At 42.7% G+C, this 24,118-nt stretch overlaps 1 protein-coding gene across 1 annotated transcript in view; it reads left to right on the plus strand.

The window, feature by feature from the left end:
• The first annotated feature begins 266 nt into the window (after positions 1-266).
• Positions 267-24,118, plus strand: part of LOC148903245 (adenylate cyclase type 6-like) — a 73,320-nt gene continuing 49,468 nt past the window's right edge. The window contains exons 1-3 of the mRNA XM_088998489.1: positions 267-403; positions 1,447-1,587; positions 11,406-12,300. Of these exons, the coding sequence (XP_088854615.1) occupies positions 11,407-12,300 (894 nt within the window). The 5' untranslated portion in view covers positions 267-403; positions 1,447-1,587; position 11,406. The remainder of the gene's footprint in view (positions 404-1,446; positions 1,588-11,405; positions 12,301-24,118) is intronic.

Below are 24,118 nucleotides of genomic sequence, written 5' to 3' on the forward strand. Positions count from 1 at the left end.
TATTGGCTGGCTGATGGGAGAGCACAGAGAGAGAGAGAGAGAGAGAGAGAGAGAGAGAGAGAGAGAGAGAGAGAGAGAGAGAGAGAGAGAGAGAGAGAGAGAGAGAGAGAGAGAGAGAGAGAGAGAGAGAGAGAGAGAGAGAGAGAGAGAGAGAGAGAGAGAGAGAGAGAGAGAGAGAGAGAGAGAGAGAGAGAGAGAGAGAGAGAGAGAGAGAGAGAGAGAGAGAGAGAGAGAGAGAGAGTACAGTAGAAGGAGACAGATTTGGGGTTGGAGCTCGGAGACTCCTACAGCCGCATCTGCATCCGGATAGGCTCCGGCGTCGGCGGTTCCGTGGATCCTGGCGTCTCGGTGTGGTCCAGGAGCTCCTTCGCTGCGGGTGTTGTGTGATCGACCTGAACCAGAGGTACAGTATGTAGATAAGTGAACCGCGCGCTCAAATGCGTCAAAGTGACACCACCAGATAAAAAGGCTGATGAAATTTGCACCTTTCCAGGATTTTGTACACTTCACTATCTCATTCCGTTCAGAGTCCAAATATCAATCGCGCGTCCTGGCTGTGGCACACATCTCCTGTCGTGCATTAAGTTGCCCCGCGGAATGTTTGTCTCCAGCACTCGTGAGTCAGCTCGGGCAGCGTGTACGCGGGCTGCACAGCGGCGTGCAGTCGCGGGCGTGCTGCCTGCTGCATGTGAGTGAACACGGAGAGTTGCCGACCGAACAAGCGAGCGTTCTGTTATGTAATAACTGGCCGCCGCCGCCATCGGTCTGGCTGTTCCACTTCGCCGTATATAGAAATAGAATGCATGTTTGAGGTACCATGCTTTGCCCTCACGGATATGAAGTTGATAGTTTGCACGATATCGCAGCACCTATATGAGGGGACTTGTCGCTCCAATCATACTGCACCCGTTTCTCTTCCAAGTTCCACACGCTGTGTCCCCTCCGCCCAGAACAGAGATATGCTTATTAGGTTTGGAGGTCTACAGTATGTCATTGAAGCTAGCTTTAGTGAGTCGTAAGATCTCATGGGAGCATGGACAACTGTATGTGGCTGGAGAGCTCTTGATCGCTGATTGGTGCCCACTCCAGGGGTCTTTGCTGTCAAATGGAGCACATCAAGGACAGCCGCAGATTGCTGCGGTAAATGACACGGTCCAGCCAACTGATGAGAACCAGTATGGATTGAATGCAGTGAAGGCCAGTTCTCGATCTGCAGCTGATATTGTTCCCCTGTGTGTGTGTGTGCGTGTGTGTGTGTGTGTGTGTGTGTGTGTGTGTGTGTGTGTGTGTGTGTGTGTGTGTGTGTGTGTGTGTGTGTGTGTGTGTGTGTGTGCGTGTGCGCGCGTGTGTGCGTGTGTGTGTGTGTGTGCGTGTGTGCGTGTGTGCGTGTGTGTGTGTGTGTGTGTGTGTGTGTGTGTGTGTGTGTGTGTGTGTTTCTTTTCCCAGGAGACATGTAGGCCTACAGAGGCAACTGGTAGTGCACAAGGCCAAGACACTCTTGGAGAAACAGAAACACCTTTGATTGAGCTCATCCCCTGGCATGAATTAGCCCAAAGAGCAAAGTGTTAAATCTAACAGACAAGCCAGGTAAGTGGAAACCTGCACTTTTACCAGCTATTTCCAACTATTTATTACTTTTTTGATATATGACTCCATCAATCCAAACCATATTGACATCCAGAGTGGAGCCTCCAATTTTGTAAAACAAAAAATACACCAAATATAAATTCAGTTCATTATAATAAGGACAGGTAAATAAATGTCACAATATATTGTTAAAACAATAAAGGCCAATTTTTGGTCGTATTTGGCAATTCGTCAGGCAGTGATGTGCCAAGCTGAGCATTCCTGCGCTGATTATAAAGGGAACTTGAGGTGCAGTTTTGGTTGGCACAAATCCAAATCAAGTCAGCTGTGTTCACCCCCCCCCCACCCCCGGCAACTGCAAAGGCCCATTCCTACCTGTGCATATCCATGAAAATAACCCAAAGAAAGAAAAGACTGGACTGAGCTTTATGCTATATAGACATGCATTGGACAACAAAATAGGGCCCTAATGGTCAAGCACTGCCACCGAACGTTCGGCAAGCCCCCTCGCTGCCCTTCTTTAAAACCCATCTCATAACTCACCTGTCCTCTTTGGGATTCGACTCAGCATGATTCCGACTTGATGTTGGTTTCACTCCCTGGTGCTTTTACTATCCTTGTGACTGCTTTATTTCCTGTATGAGATAGCTGTACATTTTAAGCGCTTTGTTCCAACTTCAGCTGTTGTTAAAGCGCGATATGAATCAATATGTATTGTATTGTATTGTATTGTATTGTATTGTATTGTAAGCAAGTGCAAAATGAAATCAACCAGTTATCATATGTTAAAACCAGACAATGTGCGAGATTTTTTTGTCTCTTTCATGAATTCTCTTACTTAAAGGACAACCGACATCCCCGGACAAGTTCAAAGTCAAAGTCAAAGTCAGCTTTATTGTCAAATATGCTAATATGCATGACATACAGCACAGATGAAATTACTGTCCTCTCGGACCCAGCATGCAAGGCACTTATAATTACTTTAACAAACATAAACATGAAAACGCCAATTTGCCGGGAGAGGGGAGCCGCTGCGTGTTCACGCGCCGCCATCTTGGGAAAACAATTTTTTTTGTTGTTGTCACCATAATTTGTAAAATGGCTTTGAATGACTTCTACTGATCGTATTTTACAAAGATTCCACCGCATATAGCTATATTTTACGTTTTAAGACTTGCGCTGAATATTCAGGAAGTCTTGTTTTTGAGTTGGTGACGAGTCCGTACTGAAGGACCGCCCTTGACCGTTAAAAAGACGCATTGTAGCAGTCCCTCCATCACATCAATGTATTTTGCTGTACTTGTTTGGTCTGGGCACCTCGTGTTGCACCCAAAAGCCGCCAGAAGGCCAGAAGAGGGCGTCCAAGCGCCATATAAGGAATTTATCAGCCTGTGGAAACGGAGGTGGCCACAGGAGGTCGCCATTTTGTGCCTCTTTTTTTGGGTGTGAGATTTCCCCCCAATGTTGCCTCAAAATGGCACAAATAAATTATTTAATCGATTGCAAACATGTATGTTTTCCTCTTCAGAACTATTTGAATCATATTCATAACTGGATGTGTAACAAGAAAGCATATTCTCAGAATCTGAAGCCGTTGTTTTGATTCACTAGCAATGCAAGATGTCTTGGCGTGACGTCACGAACTGGGGGCGTGTTTCGGGTATTTTAGATGCTATAAAATGTTTTTCTGATGTCAGTTACAAACAAAAAAGTGACGTTGGTTGTCCTTTAAGAGTTTCTCTCATTTCTAAAATCATTATAATACACATAAATTGCATGCATTTTAACTCACTGCCAGACAATATGCAAATCTGTCCACTCAATTTTCCGGACCTACAAAATATTTAGTTTTAGGACTACATAAACATTCAATGCAGCGTAAGAAACCTTAGACCAGTGGTTCTTAACCAGGGTATATATATATATATATATATATATATATATATATATATATATATATATATATATATATATATATATATATATATATAGCGGCTGGATAGCTCAGTTGATAAGGCATCGGTTTGGCATATGGGAGACGAGGGTTCGAATCCCACTTGTGGCAGAGAAAATGAGCAGAAATGAGCACAATGACATCATCCAGTGTGGGTCCTTGGGCAAGACCCTTCACGCTAATGCCTACCTCATACAATGATGAGAGACAATAAATGGAATGACATGCCGGCTCAGACGTCGCCCGGCCAAACAAGGTCTGCGTCAGGTGCTGGGGAACCAGAGCACCCTGATGAAAAATGGGCTACTGGAACAAAGCGGAGATGGACGAGATGCGATAACATGGCTCTGTTGGAATGCTACTACTCAAGCAACCCTAGTCAGAGGGGTTACATGCGGAGAATGGGGGCTGAATGGTTACTTCGAAACCCACAGTCACGGTTGACCACGAAACAACTAGTAGCTCAGTGTTCTGATATCCACAAACGGCAATTGCTATCACAACTTCAGATTGATGAGGTACAACACAAATTCCGAGGTGAAGGGCCCCAGGCTGCCACATCACAGGAAGAGGTTCAACCAGAGATTGGGAGGCAAGCCCCAATGAATAATGAGATTGGGAAGCCAGCCCCAATAAATGAAATGCTGAGCGAGGCAGCAAATGACCTGAGAGATAAGATCATGGCAAGAATGAAAACTGGGCAACGAAGGCACCGATTACAACGGCTATGTGAAGTACCACCTGAAAGTCTCATGGAAACTGTGAATGCAGCACTGAGAACGATCCCGACCGGAACAATCACGGAAACCAATGAGCTGATATACACCTCAGCATCAGTGATCCTAGACATGCTTGGCTACAAGAGCAACCATGAGAGCCACGAGATTAATTACCCACCATGGAAAAGACTGTTGGAGGCCAAGATCAAGGCGGCTCGGAAAGATGTGAGTCAATTGACGGAGACCCAGAGAGGTGTGAATAAAAAAAGTCCAATACATGCAGATAACCATACCTGAAGCACTCGAAACTGCCAAACAAAGGCTCCAGGCCTTGGCCAGTCGCCTAAAGAGGTACACGAAAGAGAATGAGGCCAGAAGAATAAACAGGCTGTTCGCAACACAACCTGCGAAAGTGTACGCTCAGTGGCAGGGTTCTAACAGCAGAGCAGACCCTCCAAGACTGGAAACTGAAAGATACTGGAAAGGCATATGGGAGAAGGAGGTCGCACATAACAGCAGTGCACAATGGCTGGTGACTCTGAAAGAGTAGCACAGCAACCTCCCTAGCCATTTTACAATTTATGGTGGACAACACAACAAAAATTTTTTTCCCAAGATGGCGGCGCTCGTGAACACGCAGCGGCTCCCCCTCCCGGCAAATTGGCGTTTTCATGTTTATGTTTGTTAAGTAATTATTAAGTGCCTTGCATGCTGGGTCCGAGAGGACAGTAATTTCATCTGTGCTGTATGTATGCATATTAGCATATTTGACAATAAAGCTGACTTTGACTTTGACTTTGAACTTGTCGGGGATGTCGGTTGTCTTTAAGTAAGAGAAATTCATGAAAGAGACAAAAAAATTCGCACATTGTCTGGTTTTAACATATGATAACTGGTTATATATATATATATATATATATTATTATATATATATATATATATATATATATATATTATATATATAGAGTTATATATATATATTACAGAAAAGTCTCGTTCAAAATCGATATTCAAGGGAGTCCGAAAAAATAACGCAATAACCGGGACCTATCGATATATCCGACCTGTTTTGCATGAAACTTACTCCGTGCTTACGTAAGAAATAGATATCGATATAACCGGGACTATCGATATATCCGATATAACGAGACTTTACTGTATATATATATATATATATAAATATGCACTATATATCCGATATATATATATATATATATATATATATATATATATATATATATATATATATATATATATATATATATATATATATATCCAATCCGATATATATATATATATATATATATATATATATATATATATATATATATATATATATATATATCGGATTGGATATAGCGATAGTCCGGTTATATCGATATTTTTTCCGACTCCCGAGAATATCGATATAACGAGACTTTACTGTGTATATATACAGTATATATATATATATATATATATATATATACAGTAAAGTCTCGTTATATCGATATTCTCGGGAGTCGGAAAAAAAAATATATATATATATATATATATATATATATATATATATATATATATAGCGGCTGGATAGCTCAGTTGATAAGGCATCGGTTTGGCATATGGGAGAGAAAATGAGCAGAAATGAGCACAATGACATCATCCAGTGTGGGTCCTTGGGCAAGACCCTTCACGCTAATGCCTACCTCATACAATGATGAGAGACAATAAATGGAATGACATGCCGGCTCAGACGTCGCCCGGCCAAACAAGGTCTGCGTCAGGTGCTGGGGAACCAGAGCACCCTGATGAAAAATGGGCTACTGGAACAAAGCGGAGATGGACGAGATGCGATAACATGGCTCTGTTGGAATGCTACTACTCAAGCAACCCTAGTCAGAGGGGTTACATGCGGAGAATGGGGGCTGAATGGTTACTTCGAAACCCACAGTCACGGTTGACCACGAAACAACTAGTAGCTCAGTGTTCCGATATCCACAAACGGCAATTGCTATCACAACTTCAGATTGATGAGGTACAACACAAATTCCGAGGTGAAGGGCCCCAGGCTGCCACATCACAGGAAGAGTTACCATCACAGCGGCAGATATACAAGGAAGAGTCTCAGGTATGAAAAACTGGACGGCACCAGGCCCGGATATGGTCCACACATACTGGCTAAAGAAACTCACAGCTCTCCACGAGCGCCTAGCAGCACAAAAGAACCAGCTGCTGATGGATGGGAGTCACCCAGGATGGCTAACCGAAGGGCGAACAATCCTGATCATGAAGGATTCCTCAAAGGGTGCAGTTCCTTCCAACTATCGGCCAATAACCTGTCTCTCCACAACATGGAAGCTCATGTCAGGCATCATTGTGGCTAAGATAAGTGGACACATGGATCAATACATGAGCAAAGCACAGAAAGGCATTAGTACCTGCCAGTGATCAGATACCCTGCAGGAATAATAAGGTGGCCAAAGGAAGAGATTCAGACCACGGATGTTAAGACCCGAAAACTCCTCACCATGCACGGAGGGTTCCATCCCAAGTCCAGCACCCTGTAACTGTACACAAGCCGTAAGGAAGGAGGCCGGGGACTAGTGAGTGTGAGAGCCACTGTCCAGGATGAAACATCCAAGCTCCATGTATACATCAAAGAGAAGGCTCCAACGGATGATGTACTCAGAGAATGTCTCAGTCAATGGGGAACAGAGGATGAGGTGCTGGAAGAGGGACAATCATGGGAGGAAAAGCCCCTACACGGGATGTACCACCGAACCATAGCAGAAGTGGCTGATCTCAAGAAGTCCTATCAGTGGCTAGAGAGGGCTGGCCTAAAGGACAGCACAGAGGCACTCATCCTGGCTGCCCAAGAGCAGGCCCTGAACACCAGAGCCATAGAGGCAGGGATATACCACACCAGACAAGACCCAAGGTGTAGGTTGTGCAAAGAGGCACCTGAGACAATCCAACACGTAACTGCAGGGTGTAAGATGCTGGCAGGGAAAGCCTACATGGAGCGCCATAACCAGGTGGCTGGCATAGTCTACCGAAACATCTGTGCGGAGTATGGACTGGAAACCCCAAGGTCAAAATGGGAAACACCTCCCAAGCACCGAGCAAAAATCCTGTGGGACTTCCAGATACAGACTGACAAGATGGTAATGGCCAACCAACCAGATATCGTGGTCATAGATAAAGGGGAAAGGAAAGCCGTTGTCGTGGATGTCGCGGTCCCGAGTGATGGGAACATCAGAAAGAAGGAACATGAGAAAATCGAGAAATACCAAGGGCTCAGAGAGGAGCTGGAGAGAGCCTGGAAGGTAAAGGTGACAGTCGTGCCTGTGGTGGTCGGAGCACTTGGGGCAGTGACCCCCAAACTCGACGAGTGGTTGCAACAGATCCCGGGAACAACATCGGATATCTCGGTCCAGAAAAGCGCAGTGCTGGGAACAGCACGGATACTGCGCAGAACCCTCAAGCTTCCTGGCCTCTGGTAGAGGACCCGAGCTGAAATGGGGACAGACACCACCCATGGTGGGTGAGACGAGGATTTTATTATTTATATATATATATATATATATATATATATGTGTGTGTGTGTGTGTGTGTGTGTGTGTGTGTGTGTGTGTATACATATTTATGTATTTATATATTTATATTATATTATATTTATATCATATTTACATATTTATATATTTATGTATTTATATTTATATCATATTTACATATTTATATATTTATGTATTTATCATTATATGTATTTATTTATCTCCACTCATGAAGGGTTCGCTGAATGTGCATTTGAAACTAGGTGGGTTCGGTACCACTAAAAAGGTTAAGAACCACTCACTGCCTTAGACTATTTTTTCATCGGAAAAAAAAGTTTATGTCGAGCTTATTTGGTTCTAGAGTAGAGATACTAGAGGTGCCAAACATCAGCTGCTGGTTGACAGAACAGTCGCTCAAGACTGCAGGTCCCGACATACCAACCTGTGCACAGCCTGGATTGATTACGAGAAAGCATATGACTCGATGCCACACACATGGATCAATGAATGCTTGGAGTTGTATAAGGTCAACAGGACCCTGAGAGCCTTCGTTGCAAACTCGATGAGGATGTGGAAAACCACACTTGAAGCCAATGGCAAGCCACTAACGCAAGTGTCCATCAAATGTGGCATATACCAAGGTGATGCTGATGCCAGATAATCGCCAAGATGAGGAAGATGATGAAGATGAGGCTATGGATACCGCCTCAGAAATGGAGCTACGATCAGTCACCTCCTCTACATGGATGACATCAAGCTGTATGCTAAGAGCGAAAGGGACATAGACTCCCTGATCCACACAACCAGGATCTACAGCAGTGATATCGGAATGTCATTCGGGCTGGAGAAATGTAGTCGGATGGTGACTAAGAGGGGCAAGGTAGTCCACACTGAAGGGGTCTCACTCACTGAAGGAACAATAGCAGACATTGAAAACAGCTACAAGTACCTCGGTATACCACAGGCCAATGGCAACCTCGAATTAGCAACAAGGAAAGCGGCTACGACCAAATACCTCCAGCGGGTGAGGCAAGTCCTCAGAAGCCAGCTCAATGGCAAGAACAAGACCCGGGCAATAAACAGCTATGCCCTGCCAGTGATCAGATACCCTGCAGGAATAATAAGGTGGCCAAAGGAAGAGATTCAGACCACGGATGTTAAGACCCGAAAACTCCTCACCATGCACGGAGGGTTCCATCCCAAGTCCAGCACCCTGTGACTGTACACAAGCCGTAAGGAAGGAGGCCGGGGACTAGTGAGTGTGAGAGCCACTGTCCAGGATGAAACATCCAAGCTCCATGTATACATCAAAGAGAAGGCTCCAACGGATGATGTACTCAGAGAATGTCTCAGTCAATGGGGAACAGAGGATGAGGTGCTGGAAGAGGGACAATCATGGGAGGAAAAGCCCCTACACGGGATGTACCACCGAACCATAGCAGAAGTGGCTGATCTCAAGAAGTCCTATCAGTGGCTAGAGAGGGCTGGCCTAAAGGACAGCACAGAGGCACTCATCCTGGCTGCCCAAGAGCAGGCCCTGAACACCAGAGCCATAGAGGCAGGGATATACCACACCAGACAAGACCCAAGGTGTAGGTTGTGCAAAGAGGCACCTGAGACAATCCAACACGTAACTGCAGGGTGTAAGATGCTGGCAGGGAAAGCCTACATGGAGCGCCATAACCAGGTGGCTGGCATAGTCTACCGAAACATCTGTGCGGAGTATGGACTGGAAACCCCAAGGTCAAAATGGGAAACACCTCCCAAGCACCGAGCAAAAATCCTGTGGGACTTCCAGATACAGACTGACAAGATGGTAATGGCCAACCAACCAGATATCGTGGTCATAGATAAAGGGGAAAGGAAAGCCGTTGTCGTGGATGTCGCGGTCCCGAGTGATGGGAACATCAGAAAGAAGGAACATGAGAAAATCGAGAAATACCAAGGGCTCAGAGAGGAGCTGGAGAGAGCCTGGAAGGTAAAGGTGACAGTCGTGCCTGTGGTGGTCGGAGCACTTGGGGCAGTGACCCCCAAACTCGACGAGTGGTTGCAACAGATCCCGGGAACAACATCGGATATCTCGGTCCAGAAAAGCGCCGTGCTGGGAACAGCACGGATACTGCGCAGAACCCTCAAGCTTCCTGGCCTCTGGTAGAGGACCCGAGCTGAAATGGGGACAGACACCACCCATGGTGGGTGAGACGAGGATTTTATTATTTATATATATATATATATATATATATATATATATATATATATATATATATATATATATATATATATATATATATATATATATGTGTGTGTGTGTGTGTGTGTGTGTGTGTGTGTGTGTGTGTGTGTGTGTATACATATTTATGTATTTATATATTTATATTATATTATATTTATATCATATTTACATATTTATATATTTATGTATTTATATTTATATCATATTTACATATTTATATATTTATGTATTTATCATTATATGTATTTATTTATCTCCACTCATGAAGGGTTCGCTGAATGTGCATTTGAAACTAGGTGGGTTCGGTACCACTAAAAAGGTTAAGAACCACTCACTGCCTTAGACTATTTTTTCATCGGAAAAAAAAGTTTATGTCGAGCTTATTTGGTTCTAGAGTTATCTGCAGTGAAAGTGGGGGCGGCTGTCGAAAAGACAAATTCTGCCCCCTCGTGGCAGAGAAAAACATTGCCAGAGGTCTGACCAGGGCTTGATCTCTACCACCCACCCCCCCCCCCACCCCCGCCCCCGCAAGATAAACCAAAACCCGAACAAATTCGGGAATGGCGCTCCACGTCATGCTTTTGAATTCCCGAATAAATTCAGGAATGGCAGTAAATGAGTTAAATGTAAATACATAAATAAATGCCCGGAGTGTTTGAAGAAGGCGAGACAGATTTCTAACCTGGGATAGCGCTCCCCTCCCTTCCACCGCACCCTCGCCCCAGTGTACCATTGTGCATGGTCAAATTATAACACCTTCATAAACACACCACATTTTCCTCACTATTAACAAGTACAGTATACAGCTGTTCTCTAATCAGTGGCCTGCTGGGTCGCTAGCTATGTAGTTCAACAGTCTAGGACTTAGCAACCTACCAATATCAAACCTGGTGTCTTAATAGAAGCAATATTTATGCTACGCCCTCAGTCAACTATCAACAGTGTATGGAACCCAATCACCTTGAACTAAAATAATGCTAAAAGAGTATTTTCTTCTTATAATGAGAGAAAAGCTAAGATCATGCTAACTTCAAGTGCCATTCCCTGGTGGCCCTTTTATAAAAGAAAACAAAAAAACATGCAGAGTTCATCTTTTGATGCTGCCTAAAATGACGTCAAATGAGGAGTTTTGGTGGCCTAATTTTCTCAAGTTCCTTGAAGTATGATGCATATTTTCCACCTTAAATTTGATAAAACTTCAAATCAACAACTCCACTGTACTGCTGCACAATGCACCACAGCATTTCACTATACAATGAACTAATTGAATTTGAAATCAATATATATACATGATACGAGAACAAAAACCATTGACAGAATAAGCAAGTCAACGAACACATTTTGTGATTTGTCATGATTGTCCTTCACGCTCTCTTCAGGATGTCGTGGGCCAGAGGCCTATTTGTGGGCAGAGTGGATGAGCGAAAGACGGAGTGGGGCGAGCGCAATGGGAAAAAGAAGAAGAAAAAGTCCTCGCTGTGCACTTCTCGCTACATGAGCTGCCTCAGGCACCCCGAGGACTTGGAATCCCAGAATGTGGCCACCCACCATTTTCAGACTCGAGCGGGCACGAGCAGAGGAAACTTGGACCTTCATTGTGGATGGCAGGAGGACCACTATGGAAAGAGGATGGCGGAAGGTGTGGATCTGGGTTTGAAGGCCGTAGACTTGGGCTTTGACGATGGTGACCTGAAGGCGAGGGAAGAGGAGGACTTAAGCGAATGCGCCGAGGGTCGATGCAAGGCTGTGAGCGTCACCGACTGCTGGATGCACATAGTGTGGGTTTTTCACTCCAAGAAGTTCCAGTCGGCAAAACTGGAGCGTCTATACCAGCGCTATTTCTTCCGACTCAACCAGAGCTCTCTTACCATGTTAATGGGGGTCCTGGTGGTGGTGTGTGGGGTCATGCTGACCTTCCACTGCATTCAGGGGGCTCCAGACGTGGCCTACGTCTGCATTCTCTGTGTCGCCATGGCGCTTTTCCTGGCCGTCATGGTGGTGTGCAACCGCAACTGCTTCCACCAGAACTACATGTGGATTGTGAGCTACCTCGTGATCGGGGTGCTGATTGTGGTGCAGGTGTATGGGTTGCTGATGGTGAAACCCCGTAGTGCCTCGGAGGGCGTCTGGTGGACGGTCTTCTTCATCTACATCATTTACACACTACTGCCTGTCCGAATGAGAGCCGCAGTGCTTAGCGGCGTCACGCTCTCCATCATCCATGCAGTGACTGCATGGCTACGCAACCAAGATGACAAGCTCATCTCAGAACTGGTAAGTTGCTGCTTGTATAACTTGATCTGTTAACCTGGGGGGGCTGAAGTAGTTCGGCAGTCTCAGGCAAACAATCGATGGCAGGGGACATATCTAAAAAGAAAAACTTTCAAACTCACACTCATATCAATGTGCATTTTCTCTGTCTTCAATCAATCTAACATGCAAGCTGGAAATCACAGGGAGACCATTGTGCATGATTTAATGTTTATTAATATATAATTGTAGTTAACATTGACAATAAGAGGTAATGTACTAAATTGTACTTAATTTTTATTTATATATTTTTTGTTCATAATTGAGTTGTGGGCATCCCAGTGGTCAACTTTTTAGCATGTTGCCATCAGAGTGTGGAGGTGCAGCGTTTAATTCCTGCTGTTTGCATGTTCTCCCAGTGCCTTATTGTTTGTCTCCCGCACACCACGTGACCCTTGTGTAGACAAGAAGATCAGAAAAGAGAGGGGTTAAGGCAGGGGTGGGCAAACTTTTTGACTCGCGGGCCACAATGGGTTTTGACAGAGGGGCCGGGCAAGGAGCCGGGCAAGAAGCATTTGGAGGGAGTGAAACGATGAAAAGGTTTCTTCAGCCGTCATCTGTACTTTTTTTTTTAAGGTGTCGGACGTTTCGCTTCTTATCTAAGATGCTTCTTCAGCGAACTAAAGTCTTACTGGTAGTATCGGCCCTATATACTACCAGTAAGACTTTAGTTCGCTGAAGAAGCATCTTGGATAAGAAGCGAAACGTCCGACACCTTCAAAAAAAAGGTACAGATGACGGCTGAAGAAACCTTTTCATCGATGGACCACTCCTGTACGACCGAGAGCTTACACAGACGTATTTGAAGGGAGTGTTCGGGACGGATATACTAAACCTAAAGCATTAAAAGACAACCGACACCACTTTTTTGTTTCCTAACTGACATCAGAAAAACGTTTTATAGCATCTAAAATACAGAAATTCAAATTGAACCCGGAAGTGGCCAGTTTCCCACCCCCTTGTTCGTGGTGTCACGCCAAGACGTCTTGCCTTGCTCGAGAATCAAAACAATGGCTTCAGATTCGGAAAACATGCTTTCTTGTTACTCATCCAGTTATGAATATGATTCAAATAGTTCTGAAGAGGAAAGCATAAATGTTTGCAATCGATCAAACAAGTCATTCCCTGTCATTTTGAGGCATCTGGACAGAAATGTAGCACCCAGAAAATGCAGAAGATGGCGCCAAAGCTCCGTTGGAAATGGGCTGATTTGTCTCCTGGGAATTTGTGTCAGCGAATATCAAATAGTTGTCTTGGTGCAACACACAAGGACTCACCATTGTGTTATTTATGTGTTTTCCTTCTAATTTCGCCATCAACACGAAGTTTTCATACCAAACAAAGTACCGCAAAATGCATTGACGTGATGAAAGCACTGCTGCACTGTGTCCTTTCTCAGGGGCGTTCTTTCCGTGACGTGACGTCAAGACTCGTCACCAATAGCTATAAAAAAAAGCTATATGCGGTGGAATCTTTGAAGCGATTTTACAAATTATGGACACAACTTGTCCGGAGGTGTCGGTTGTCCTTTAAATGTAGTGTGTGCAAACCCCATAGCACAGTAAGAACACTACAACCCAATTTATTGACTGTCTTTCAAATGTGAAAAACAGCCCTTATCAGTTCATACATATGTCTCAAGGAATATGCAAGAAATGGCATTTACATACTATTTCACAGATAATGGGAGGAGGAAATGGAAATGGATTAAAATAATATATGCACTGTGATTTATCAAGATTGCGTCTGTTTTTAATACATTTCAGTCGAAGGCGCAAAGTTAAAGAAATCAACATTTATTGAAAAATGGAATCACTTTCAAATTTCAAAACATATTATTACAAAACGAAATACTCAAGCTCAATAATATGTACTTGTGTTAAACTCCGCAAAATCATGGATGGATTGTCCTGACCGTGCGCTCTACAAACTCGCCACGGACGCCCTCGCCTTTCACGCGCAAACAGTACACGTGTATCGTTGCCAAGCACACAGACATAGGCTACCTGTAGTTGAAATCGGCATACTGGGCACGGCAGCCAATCAGAGGCCTGCTTCGTGCTTGGGACTTTCCCGAGTCTTATAAGGTTGTTATTTTGTCATTTTCCGAAGTAGATGCACAGAACCTCAGCCCAGAAGAAAGATTCAAAAGAAGCTAACAACATATGTGACGCTACAAAACGTAAATGTACATTATACCGTGACTGTAAAATGTACTTGAGAGTTATGAAAGACGCTTAGTCTGCTTGTAGCAGACAACGCAATGCAAACGTTGGATTGCGGACAAATTGGAGAACTGGAGCAAAATGTTCAGCAAGGGATATTTACCGTAAATTAAGCAAGGGAGCATTTGTGGTAGTTACATCCTTAATTTAAAAAAATGTTATACTTTGTGACAATGTTTTTTTATTTTGCTTTTTTTTTGCTGTTAGTCATCTTATTGTGTTTCAAGTTGTGAAAAATGGGACAGGCAGCTTTTCAAAATTGTCTGCTCAGTTGTCCGCTAACTTTTTGTCATGAATTTCAGACACCGTTTTTACTATAATTTGGACAAATTTTTCGGGCCGGATTAAAAAGCCTAAAGGGCCATATGTGGCCCACGGGCCGTAGTTTGCCCATGGCTGGGTTGAGATGAGATTAGAAAAACGTTATTTGTCTCACCATGGAGGTTGATGGATAATTGAGTCGTAAGAAATACTTGCTATTATTCAGCTTCACAAATTTTATCCATATCAAACTGACCCAGAAACATTATTGTTGTTGCTGCGGAATCAACGTCACTCAAAGGTGAATGTAAATATTGTCTGTAAAGTTTGAAATTACATGAATTGCATCACTATCGTGATGTGAATGTTTCTAATGTTCTACAAAACATGAGAAAGCACTGTCGCTATGGTATGGTACGTCCTGCCCTTCCGAACCTACAAAGAGTTTGCAGAGTTGTTTTGAGTATGTTGTGCATCTTCTAAAGAGAGAATGAGGTGTCGAATGTGTTGTTGAATACCATGGAATGGTACCAATGAAGTGTTGAAATCTAGAATATGAGATGTTATTAGAATGGGTTGAACTGGTCAGGAAATGCAAAAAGAGGTAACTGTGTAAACAATTTCCTCATTTTGGGAATTCCACTGTGAATATGTGGGAATTTGGGAAGGGATGTGACAAATAGTTCCCATGATGTTGGAATGGTGTGAGTAGGTCAAGAAATGTGCAGAGGATCTCTCAAGTATTGTCTTCATTTTGAAACCGTGGTTGTGGAGTAATGAATATCATATGCATTTTAAGAATTTCGAAAATACTCCACGATGTGCATGTCCTGAATTTTCAGAATATTTGGATGTTTGAATGGTTTGAGTACAATGGGAGTACAATGCCAAAATCATGGTAAAAATAAATATATAAATATATATATTTTTTTGTGGTCAACAACTATTTTCAGAGATCATTTACACTACCTGTGCAGTTTTGTTTTGGCATGTGTGACATGACCATCATCACCATACAATGGAGCACAATGTTGTCACTGTACTCATGAGGAGACGCCCTAATTTCTCTGCACATCAATATAGGACAAACATTGTTCCAGTTCTTTGCTCATTCTTTGCGTGTCAAAAGTCAATAGTTGTGAAGCTTTCGTCCACTTCTCTGATGAGGTTTTTGTTATGTCTTATACACAGGAAAATTATAAATTAAATAGATAATTAAATTAAAATTAATTTTTTAATTAAAAAAATAGAGTTTTACAGTTAAACAACTAATAATGAATAATAAATGATGACAATTAATGGAAATGGAAAGAAAAGATCCTGACATAAAAGCAGGATACATTTTAAAAGTGATTCATGAGATGCAACTGTGAGCATTTTTAAATGGTAGCGACAGTTTGAGCAGATATCAGCTGCTTCCCTTTATTTTGTGCTGGGTCTGGAAACATTTAATAAGCCTGTGGGGTCCTGAAGTCTCATAGGGAACTAAACTTTCTTGAATATATTTAGCTCTGTCCATTCAACACTTTGCAAACTGACAGTAACATTTGAAATTGTCATCTTTGACTCACAGAAAGTCATTTTAGATATTTGTATGTTGCAGTTCTCTGGTACATTGTAGCAGCCTTCTGGACCGGTGAGATTGACTTTTTTGTTTTATTGAATTTTTTAAACTCAATTCCATTAATCCAATCTATTTAAAATGATCCACTGAAGTAGCTTTCCTGTGCCCTGCTTTTCAGTAAAGCTTTGTAGAAGGTGGCTTGGGTGGAACGAGCAATGTGGAGCCCTCTCGTGATTATGGAATATGTTTATTCTCATTGTGGAGCTACAGTATATCGTGATCATGTAGCTTGGTGCCATTCAGTCCACAATCCCCCGCTTGAGACAAGGAGGCTATTGTAGTCAAATGAAACAGGACTGAACTGGCTGAGATACTCAGACCATACGAGCAATCACACGCAAAACCAGATCCCTTGATCCTTCCAAAACCAGAACCAGGTCCACACACACACACACACACGCACACACACACACACACACACACACACACACACACACACACACACACACACACACACACACACACACACGCACACACACACGCACACACACTGTACACACACAGACACACACACACTTAAAGGTGAATGAGGTACTAAAAGCGTTCCCGTCTTTCTCAATCCAATCATTTAGGGAAAAATTATTTTTTGCATTCCAGTAACTCTGGAAGTGCAACAATGAATCAATTAAACAGCTCATCAATGAACAAATGAATTGTATTGTGATGGATTGTGCTTACCAGTCGCAATCCTTCATTTCTATATATGTTTTAACATGTTACGTTGCACAGCGGTTCATATAATTATTTTTGCACATTTAGCGGCTTTATATGTGTGGTTGTAAAAGGCTGGGCCTAAACTTCTGAGGGACATGAGGGACAGCAAACAACAAATGGGAAATTTGGCTCAATCGTTTCACAATTAAATTAGGTGTCTGATTTTTCACTCATGTCCCAAACCACCGTTCCAAATCAAAGTACGACTAAATCATGAATGTATGGAACACCCGAATGTTGCTCTTGTGGATTATCTTAAACGGCAGGGGGAGTTCAAAAGTACACCCCTGTTCCCATTCACACATACTCGTCTTCCTAGTATGTTCTTAGAAATACTGCACTTAGTGTTCTTCATATTCAGAAATGGACGTGAATTGTCATAGAAATGTTTAAATAATGCTAACTCGTGCTTGGTGAAAAAAATCATCACAAGATGAAACGTTCTCCTCCCTTTATGCCACATTATTAGAATGGACATTGCAAATTTTCATTCAATTTCATAACTTTTCAGAACACTTCCAGTAAGAACATTTCAGTCTGTACTTTTTCACTTTTACTCAAGCATAAAAATGATGTGGACAGAAACTATTTTTAATATTTTCTATTTTGAATACTTCGAAATTCACATTGCCTGCTTTGCTTTGTGTACTTACAAGTACAACAGTGAATTCCTCTGGTATTTTTACTCATTCACTGCCAGACGGTCTGCACTCAAATTGCAGGACCAAGAGAATATTTAGATTTAGGACTACATAAACATAAGAAACCTTAGACTTTCGTCTTTCATCAGAAAAAAAAGTTAATTCCTAAATTATATGGGTCTGGATTTATCTGAGCTTGAAATGGGGCCGTCTGTACAAAATATAATCCATATATATTTATATAGTACTTTAACAACAGCTGAATCTGTAACAAAGCGCAAACAGACAAAAGGCAAAATGTGCCCGCTCGTGGAAAGTAAAAACATTGGTAGAGGTCTGCCCGAAGCTTTATTGGCGCCCCCCACAAGAAAAACCGAACAAATTCGGGAATGGCGCTCCACGTCATGCTTTTCAATTCCCAAATAAATTTGGGAATGGCAGTGAATGAGTTAAGTATTTCAAGTGTCTGCCTATATGTCTTTCTGTCTTGAATGAATAATAAATGATGACAATTAATGGAAATGGAAAGAAAAGATCCTGACATAAAAGCAGGATACATTTTAAAAGTGATTCATGAGATGCAACTGTGAGCATTTTTAAATGGTAGCGACAGTTTGAGCAGATATCAGCTGCTTCCCTTTATTTTGTGCTGGGTCTGGAAACATTTAATAAGCCTGTGGGGTCCTGAAGTCTCATAGGGAACTAAACTTTCTTGAATATATTTAGCTCTGTCCATTCAACACTTTGCAAACTGACAGTAACATTTGAAATTGTCATCTTTGACTCACAGAAAGTCATTTTAGATATTTGTATGTTGCAGTTCTCTGGTACATTGTAGCAGCCTTCTGGACCGGTGAGATTGACTTTTTTGTTTTTTGAATTTTTTAAACTCAATTCCATTAATCCAATCTATTTAAAATGATCCACTGAAGTAGCTTTCCTGTGCCCTGCTTTTCAGTAAAGCTTTGTAGAAGGTGGCTTGGGTGGAACGAGCAATGTGGAGCCCTCTCGTGATTATGGAATATGTTTATTCTCATTGTGGAGCTACAGTATATCGTGATCATGTAGCTTGGTGCCATTCAGTCCACAATCCCCCGCTTGAGACAAGGAGGCTATTGTAGTCAAATGAAACAGGACTGAACTGGCTGAGATACTCAGACCATACGAGCAATCACACGCAAAACCAGATCCCTTGATCCTTCCAAAACCAGAACCAGGTCACACACACACACACACACACGCACACACACACACACACACACACACACACACACACACACACACACACACACACACACACACACACACACACACACACACACCACACACACACGCACACACACTGTACACACACAGACACACACACACTTAAAGGTGAATGAGGTACTAAAAGCGTTCCCGTCTTTCTCAATCCAATCATTTAGGGAAAAATATTTTTTGCATTCCAGTAACTCTGGAAGTGCAACAATGAATCAATTAAACAGCTCATCAATGAACAAATGAATTGTATTGTGATGGATTGTGCTTACCAGTCGCAATCCTTCATTTCTATATATGTTTTAACATGTTACGTTGCACAGCGGTTCATATAATTATTTTTGCACATTTAGCGGCTTTATATGTGTGGTTGTAAAAGGCTGGGCCTAAACTTCTGAGGGACATGAGGGACAGCAAACAACAAATGGGAAATTTGGCTCAATCGTTTCACAATTAAATTAGGTGTCTGATTTTTCACTCATGTCCCAAACCACCGTTCCAAATCAAAGTACGACTAAATCATGAATGTATGGAACACCCGAATGTTGCTCTTGTGGATTATCTTAAACGGCAGGGGGAGTTCAAAAGTACACCCCTGTTCCCATTCACACATACTCGTCTTCCTAGTATGTTCTTAGAAATACTGCACTTAGTGTTCTTCATATTCAGAAATGGACGTGAATTGTCATAGAAATGTTTAAATAATGCTAACTCGTGCTTGGTGAAAAAAATCATCACAAGATGAAACGTTCTCCTCCCTTTATGCCACATTATTAGAATGGACATTGCAAATTTTCATTCAATTTCATAACTTTTCAGAACACTTCCAGTAAGAACATTTCAGTCTGTACTTTTTCACTTTTACTCAAGCATAAAAATGATGTGGACAGAAACTATTTTTAATATTTTCTATTTTGAATACTTCGAAATTCACATTGCCTGCTTTGCTTTGTGTACTTACAAGTACAACAGTGAATTCCTCTGGTATTTTTACTCATTCACTGCCAGACGGTCTGCACTCAAATTGCAGGACCAAGAGAATATTTAGATTTAGGACTACATAAACATAAGAAACCTTAGACTTTCGTCTTTCATCAGAAAAAAAAGTTAATTCCTAAATTATATGGGTCTGGATTTATCTGAGCTTGAAATGGGGCCGTCTGTACAAAATATAATCCATATATATTTATATAGTACTTTAACAACAGCTGAATCTGTAACAAAGCGCAAACAGACAAAAGGCAAAATGTGCCCGCTCGTGGAAAGTAAAAACATTGGTAGAGGTCTGCCCGAAGCTTTATTGGCGCCCCCCACAAGAAAAACCGAACAAATTCGGGAATGGCGCTCCACGTCATGCTTTTCAATTCCCAAATAAATTTGGGAATGGCAGTGAATGAGTTAAGTATTTCAAGTGTCTGCCTATATGTCTTTCTGTCTTGCTCTCTGTCTCTTTGTATGTGTGTCTCGTAATTTTACCAGAGCCTTTTCACACACAATTATCTGTACTTCTGCTTAAGAACTGAGTTTGAGTACTTTCGCCACCCTGAGAAAACAGAAGTAGTATCTCATTGTAAGCTCAGTTTCACCAGGTATCCGTCTGTCTGGCTCCAGGCTACTTGCACTTTTGTGAATACAGAGAGAGTCCATTCAGTCTGTCACGCTCTCTGTATCACACACATAACCTCATACAAACTTTCTGGCCCCTAGCGTCCCATGGTTAGGCTCCGTGATCTGGGAAAGAAACATTCTCCTTCTGGGACTTCATTCTCCTCCCATTTTACTCTTGTTTTTTCCCTTATTTGTATTTTCCCTGTGGATGTGTCCATGCTGCACATAGGACTAAGAAGACGTGACAGTGATGACAGGCAGGACAAAAGTGTCTTGTTTTTCGCTTGTTTTTTTTTTAAATTTATCTTGTGAGAGACCTCCTAGATGTACCATGTCATCCCCAAGGGTGGTCCGGAGGTGGGGGGTGATGGATGTAATGGGGTTGACACGGATGGAGACTATGAATATTGTGGGCATGACTCACCGGACTTCATATGAGCTGCCTGTTTCTTCTGGTCTTTTTTAAAGTCCTTTCTCAAAAGATCCTTCTCAAATGTGTTCTCATTTCCCAGAGAGCTGACACTGAGCACCCGACACCCACGGCCACTTTTATGTCAGATAATTCGACCGTGGGGGGGGCTCATTGGGCAACGGCACGGCGGATAAAGATGCAACTAACATGGCAGCCAAGAAATCTTATTTTGAGAAGATGAAAGCGTGCTGTCCAGTCGTTAATTTATGACTGCTTCAAAAGTGGAAAGATACGAGCACTCTTGAAACGTGACGTTCTTCCAAGATCCGCCGCCACGATCCTCACGCGCTATACAGAGACGGAAGGCTGTAGAGATGTACAAAAGGGCAGGCAATCCCGATGGGGGCCCTCTGAGAAATGACAAAACAATGTTGCAAAGACAACGTGTCAGGAGTCCCGCACATAGGGCTCCCCTTGTTGGTGGCTAGTTTTTGAGTTTGCGTGTTCAACAGCATTAAACCCCAAAAAAGGAAATGTATTTTACTGGAGCCTATCCCAGCCTTCTTCGGGGTCTCGGCGGGGGACACCCTGAATTGGTTGCCAGCCATTCGCAGAGCAGTGTTCTGTATTTTCATTCTGTTTTTCATTCTTGGTTTTTTCATGCCAATTGAGGACAGAAAGAACAAATGATATACCGATAGTTGTCACCTGGGCGGTTGGAGTTCATTCCCAAACCATGGAAGAAAATGTTTCCATTGAATTCAAAACAAACGTGTTTTGGTGTTAAGTGTCCCATCAAATGTTACAGATTTACCTTTGAAGCAGGGTACACACATACAGCACTGATAAGTTAAGCGTCTTCTCCCTTCACAGACAACAAAGGCCAAAAGGCAGGAGCCTCTCATGGGGGCGGGTTTAGCATATAGACATACATGGTGCAAACCAGATTAGTTTGTTTTAAAAGAGCCCACCTGTTTCTCTTTTGCTCACATAGGCACCAGACACATTTACATGAGCTCTCCGCTGATGTGTGCCGCCTTGAAATGGTGTCCCATATACATTTCCATAACATCCGGATGAACAGCTGTAGCCTTCGATGTCTTAAAAGAGATGACGCGAGTTACAAAAGCATTGTTTGGGGTCTCATATAACGAGCCGCTTGGGAAAGATGTCATATGTGGATTTAGATTCAAGCAAGCATATGATATTATTTGGCCCGCGGCAGGATAATTTTGGATCCCAAATCACAAACGCCCCGGTCCACAGGAGAATTGATTGACAAATGGTTTAGAAAGAGAGCCCTGTATCAAAAGTACATCGGGACTGGGTGTTTGGTATTGTGTGCTGTTACAGCACAGGAGGAAAAACCTGTTCCCACACTAGATTGTTATGGGGTTAAACGAATGCGGGACTGATGGAAACCTACTGATTTCTGAACAGTGGAGAGGAAGATAACCATCAATGATACGTCACAGACATGACATATGCCTGGATGATTGCCAAACGAACGTTCGTTTGGCAATTTGCATACTCAGCACCGGCAGCCAATCAGAAGCCTGTTTCGTGCTTCGGACTACACCCTGACTGAAAAGTGTACTTGAGAGTTTTGAAAGCCGCTCAGAAAGAGGAGTCCACGTGGCCTGTAGTGGTTTGCTTGTAGCTTTTGCTTTATTGAATAAAACAAATGTTTGATTTTGAGCTCAAGTGCAATGGCCAGCAACTTCTTCAAGAAAAAAAAAGTGTTGTTTTTTTTCTTGAAGAAGTTGCTGGCCACCCAGGCCAAGACGTTTTTAAAGTAGTATGCCCAACGTAAAAGTTGTGCGACCCGGGCCACCGGGCAGATGCTATTTCAAACACTGATTTCAGGGCTTCGAGGTCAACTACACGCCTCTAGACCCTCATTTTGCTAAGGGGCAACCAGCTTTGATAAAGGGGTCATTTCATGCTAAATCATCAAATGGATTTTCATTTTATTGAAACTCACTGTAAGTTTTGATAGTGATAGTATAACACAAAATTTCACATTTTAAATAATTTGGCAAAAGTTGGCTGCATTCCTTAGAACTCATATCTAAAGAGCTACTGCTTTCATCACTTTGCTGCTGTGAAATGTAAATTTCTCCACTGTGAGACTAATAAAGGCAAATCCAATCCAATCCAATCACTTTTCACAAAACAGGTGTTGTTGGAAAGGGAATTCAACAATTATTTCGAAGAGTGGTGCATATTTTAGTGGCTTGACATTTTTTCCCGGATAATTTGTCCTTCAGGTTGACGGTGTGTTTCACGTGTTTCAGGGATTGTTGTTTTTTTTTTACGGCAGAACAAATAAGATGTCAAATCATCTATACCCTCAGATAGTCATTGAATATTCATTAGCTATTCATTTAAAGTTGAATATTCGATAAATGACAGCCTGTGAGTCATTTTCCATCTGTGATTTTCCACAAGGGCGGCCCAGTTGTTGAGTGTCTAAAATGCTGGCTTCACAGTACATAGGTCGTGAGTTCGAGTCCCGCTCCGGCCTCCCTACATGTTCTCCCCGGGCCCGTGTGGGTTTTCTCCGGGTCCTCTGGTTTCCTCCCACATTCCAACAACATGCAAGGCAGGCTAATTGACCACTCGAAATTGTCCCCGGGTTTGAGTGTGGATGGTTGTTTATCTCTTTGTGCCCTGTGATTGGCTGGCAATCAATTCAGGGTGCGCCCCGCCTCGTGCCCGAGGACGGCTGGGATAGGCTCCAGCACCCGCCGTGACCCTCGTGAAGCTAAAGTGGTCTGGGAAATGGATAGAAGGATATTCTCTTACAGGTTTTTGCAATTTCAGGGCACGAGAGCCCCTATTAGTCTGTTTTGGATGTCTCCCTTCTCCAATCACAATCAGACGTATTATCACAATCAGACGTATTATCTGAACCCAGGTTGTTGGAGAAGGATCAGGGGAGATAGTGGCTCTCAATGACCGGACCTGGCCATCTCTCTTGTGCTACAGCCACAACATGAATAATAGCCCCGGGCGTGGGCTGGAGCAGTTTGGATCG

The sequence above is a fragment of the Hippocampus bargibanti genome, linkage group LG01, assembly GCF_051943395.1.
Source record: "Hippocampus bargibanti isolate YZ-2025 linkage group LG01, ASM5194339v1, whole genome shotgun sequence".
In the NCBI taxonomy this organism is placed as follows: domain Eukaryota; kingdom Metazoa; phylum Chordata; class Actinopteri; order Syngnathiformes; family Syngnathidae; genus Hippocampus; species Hippocampus bargibanti.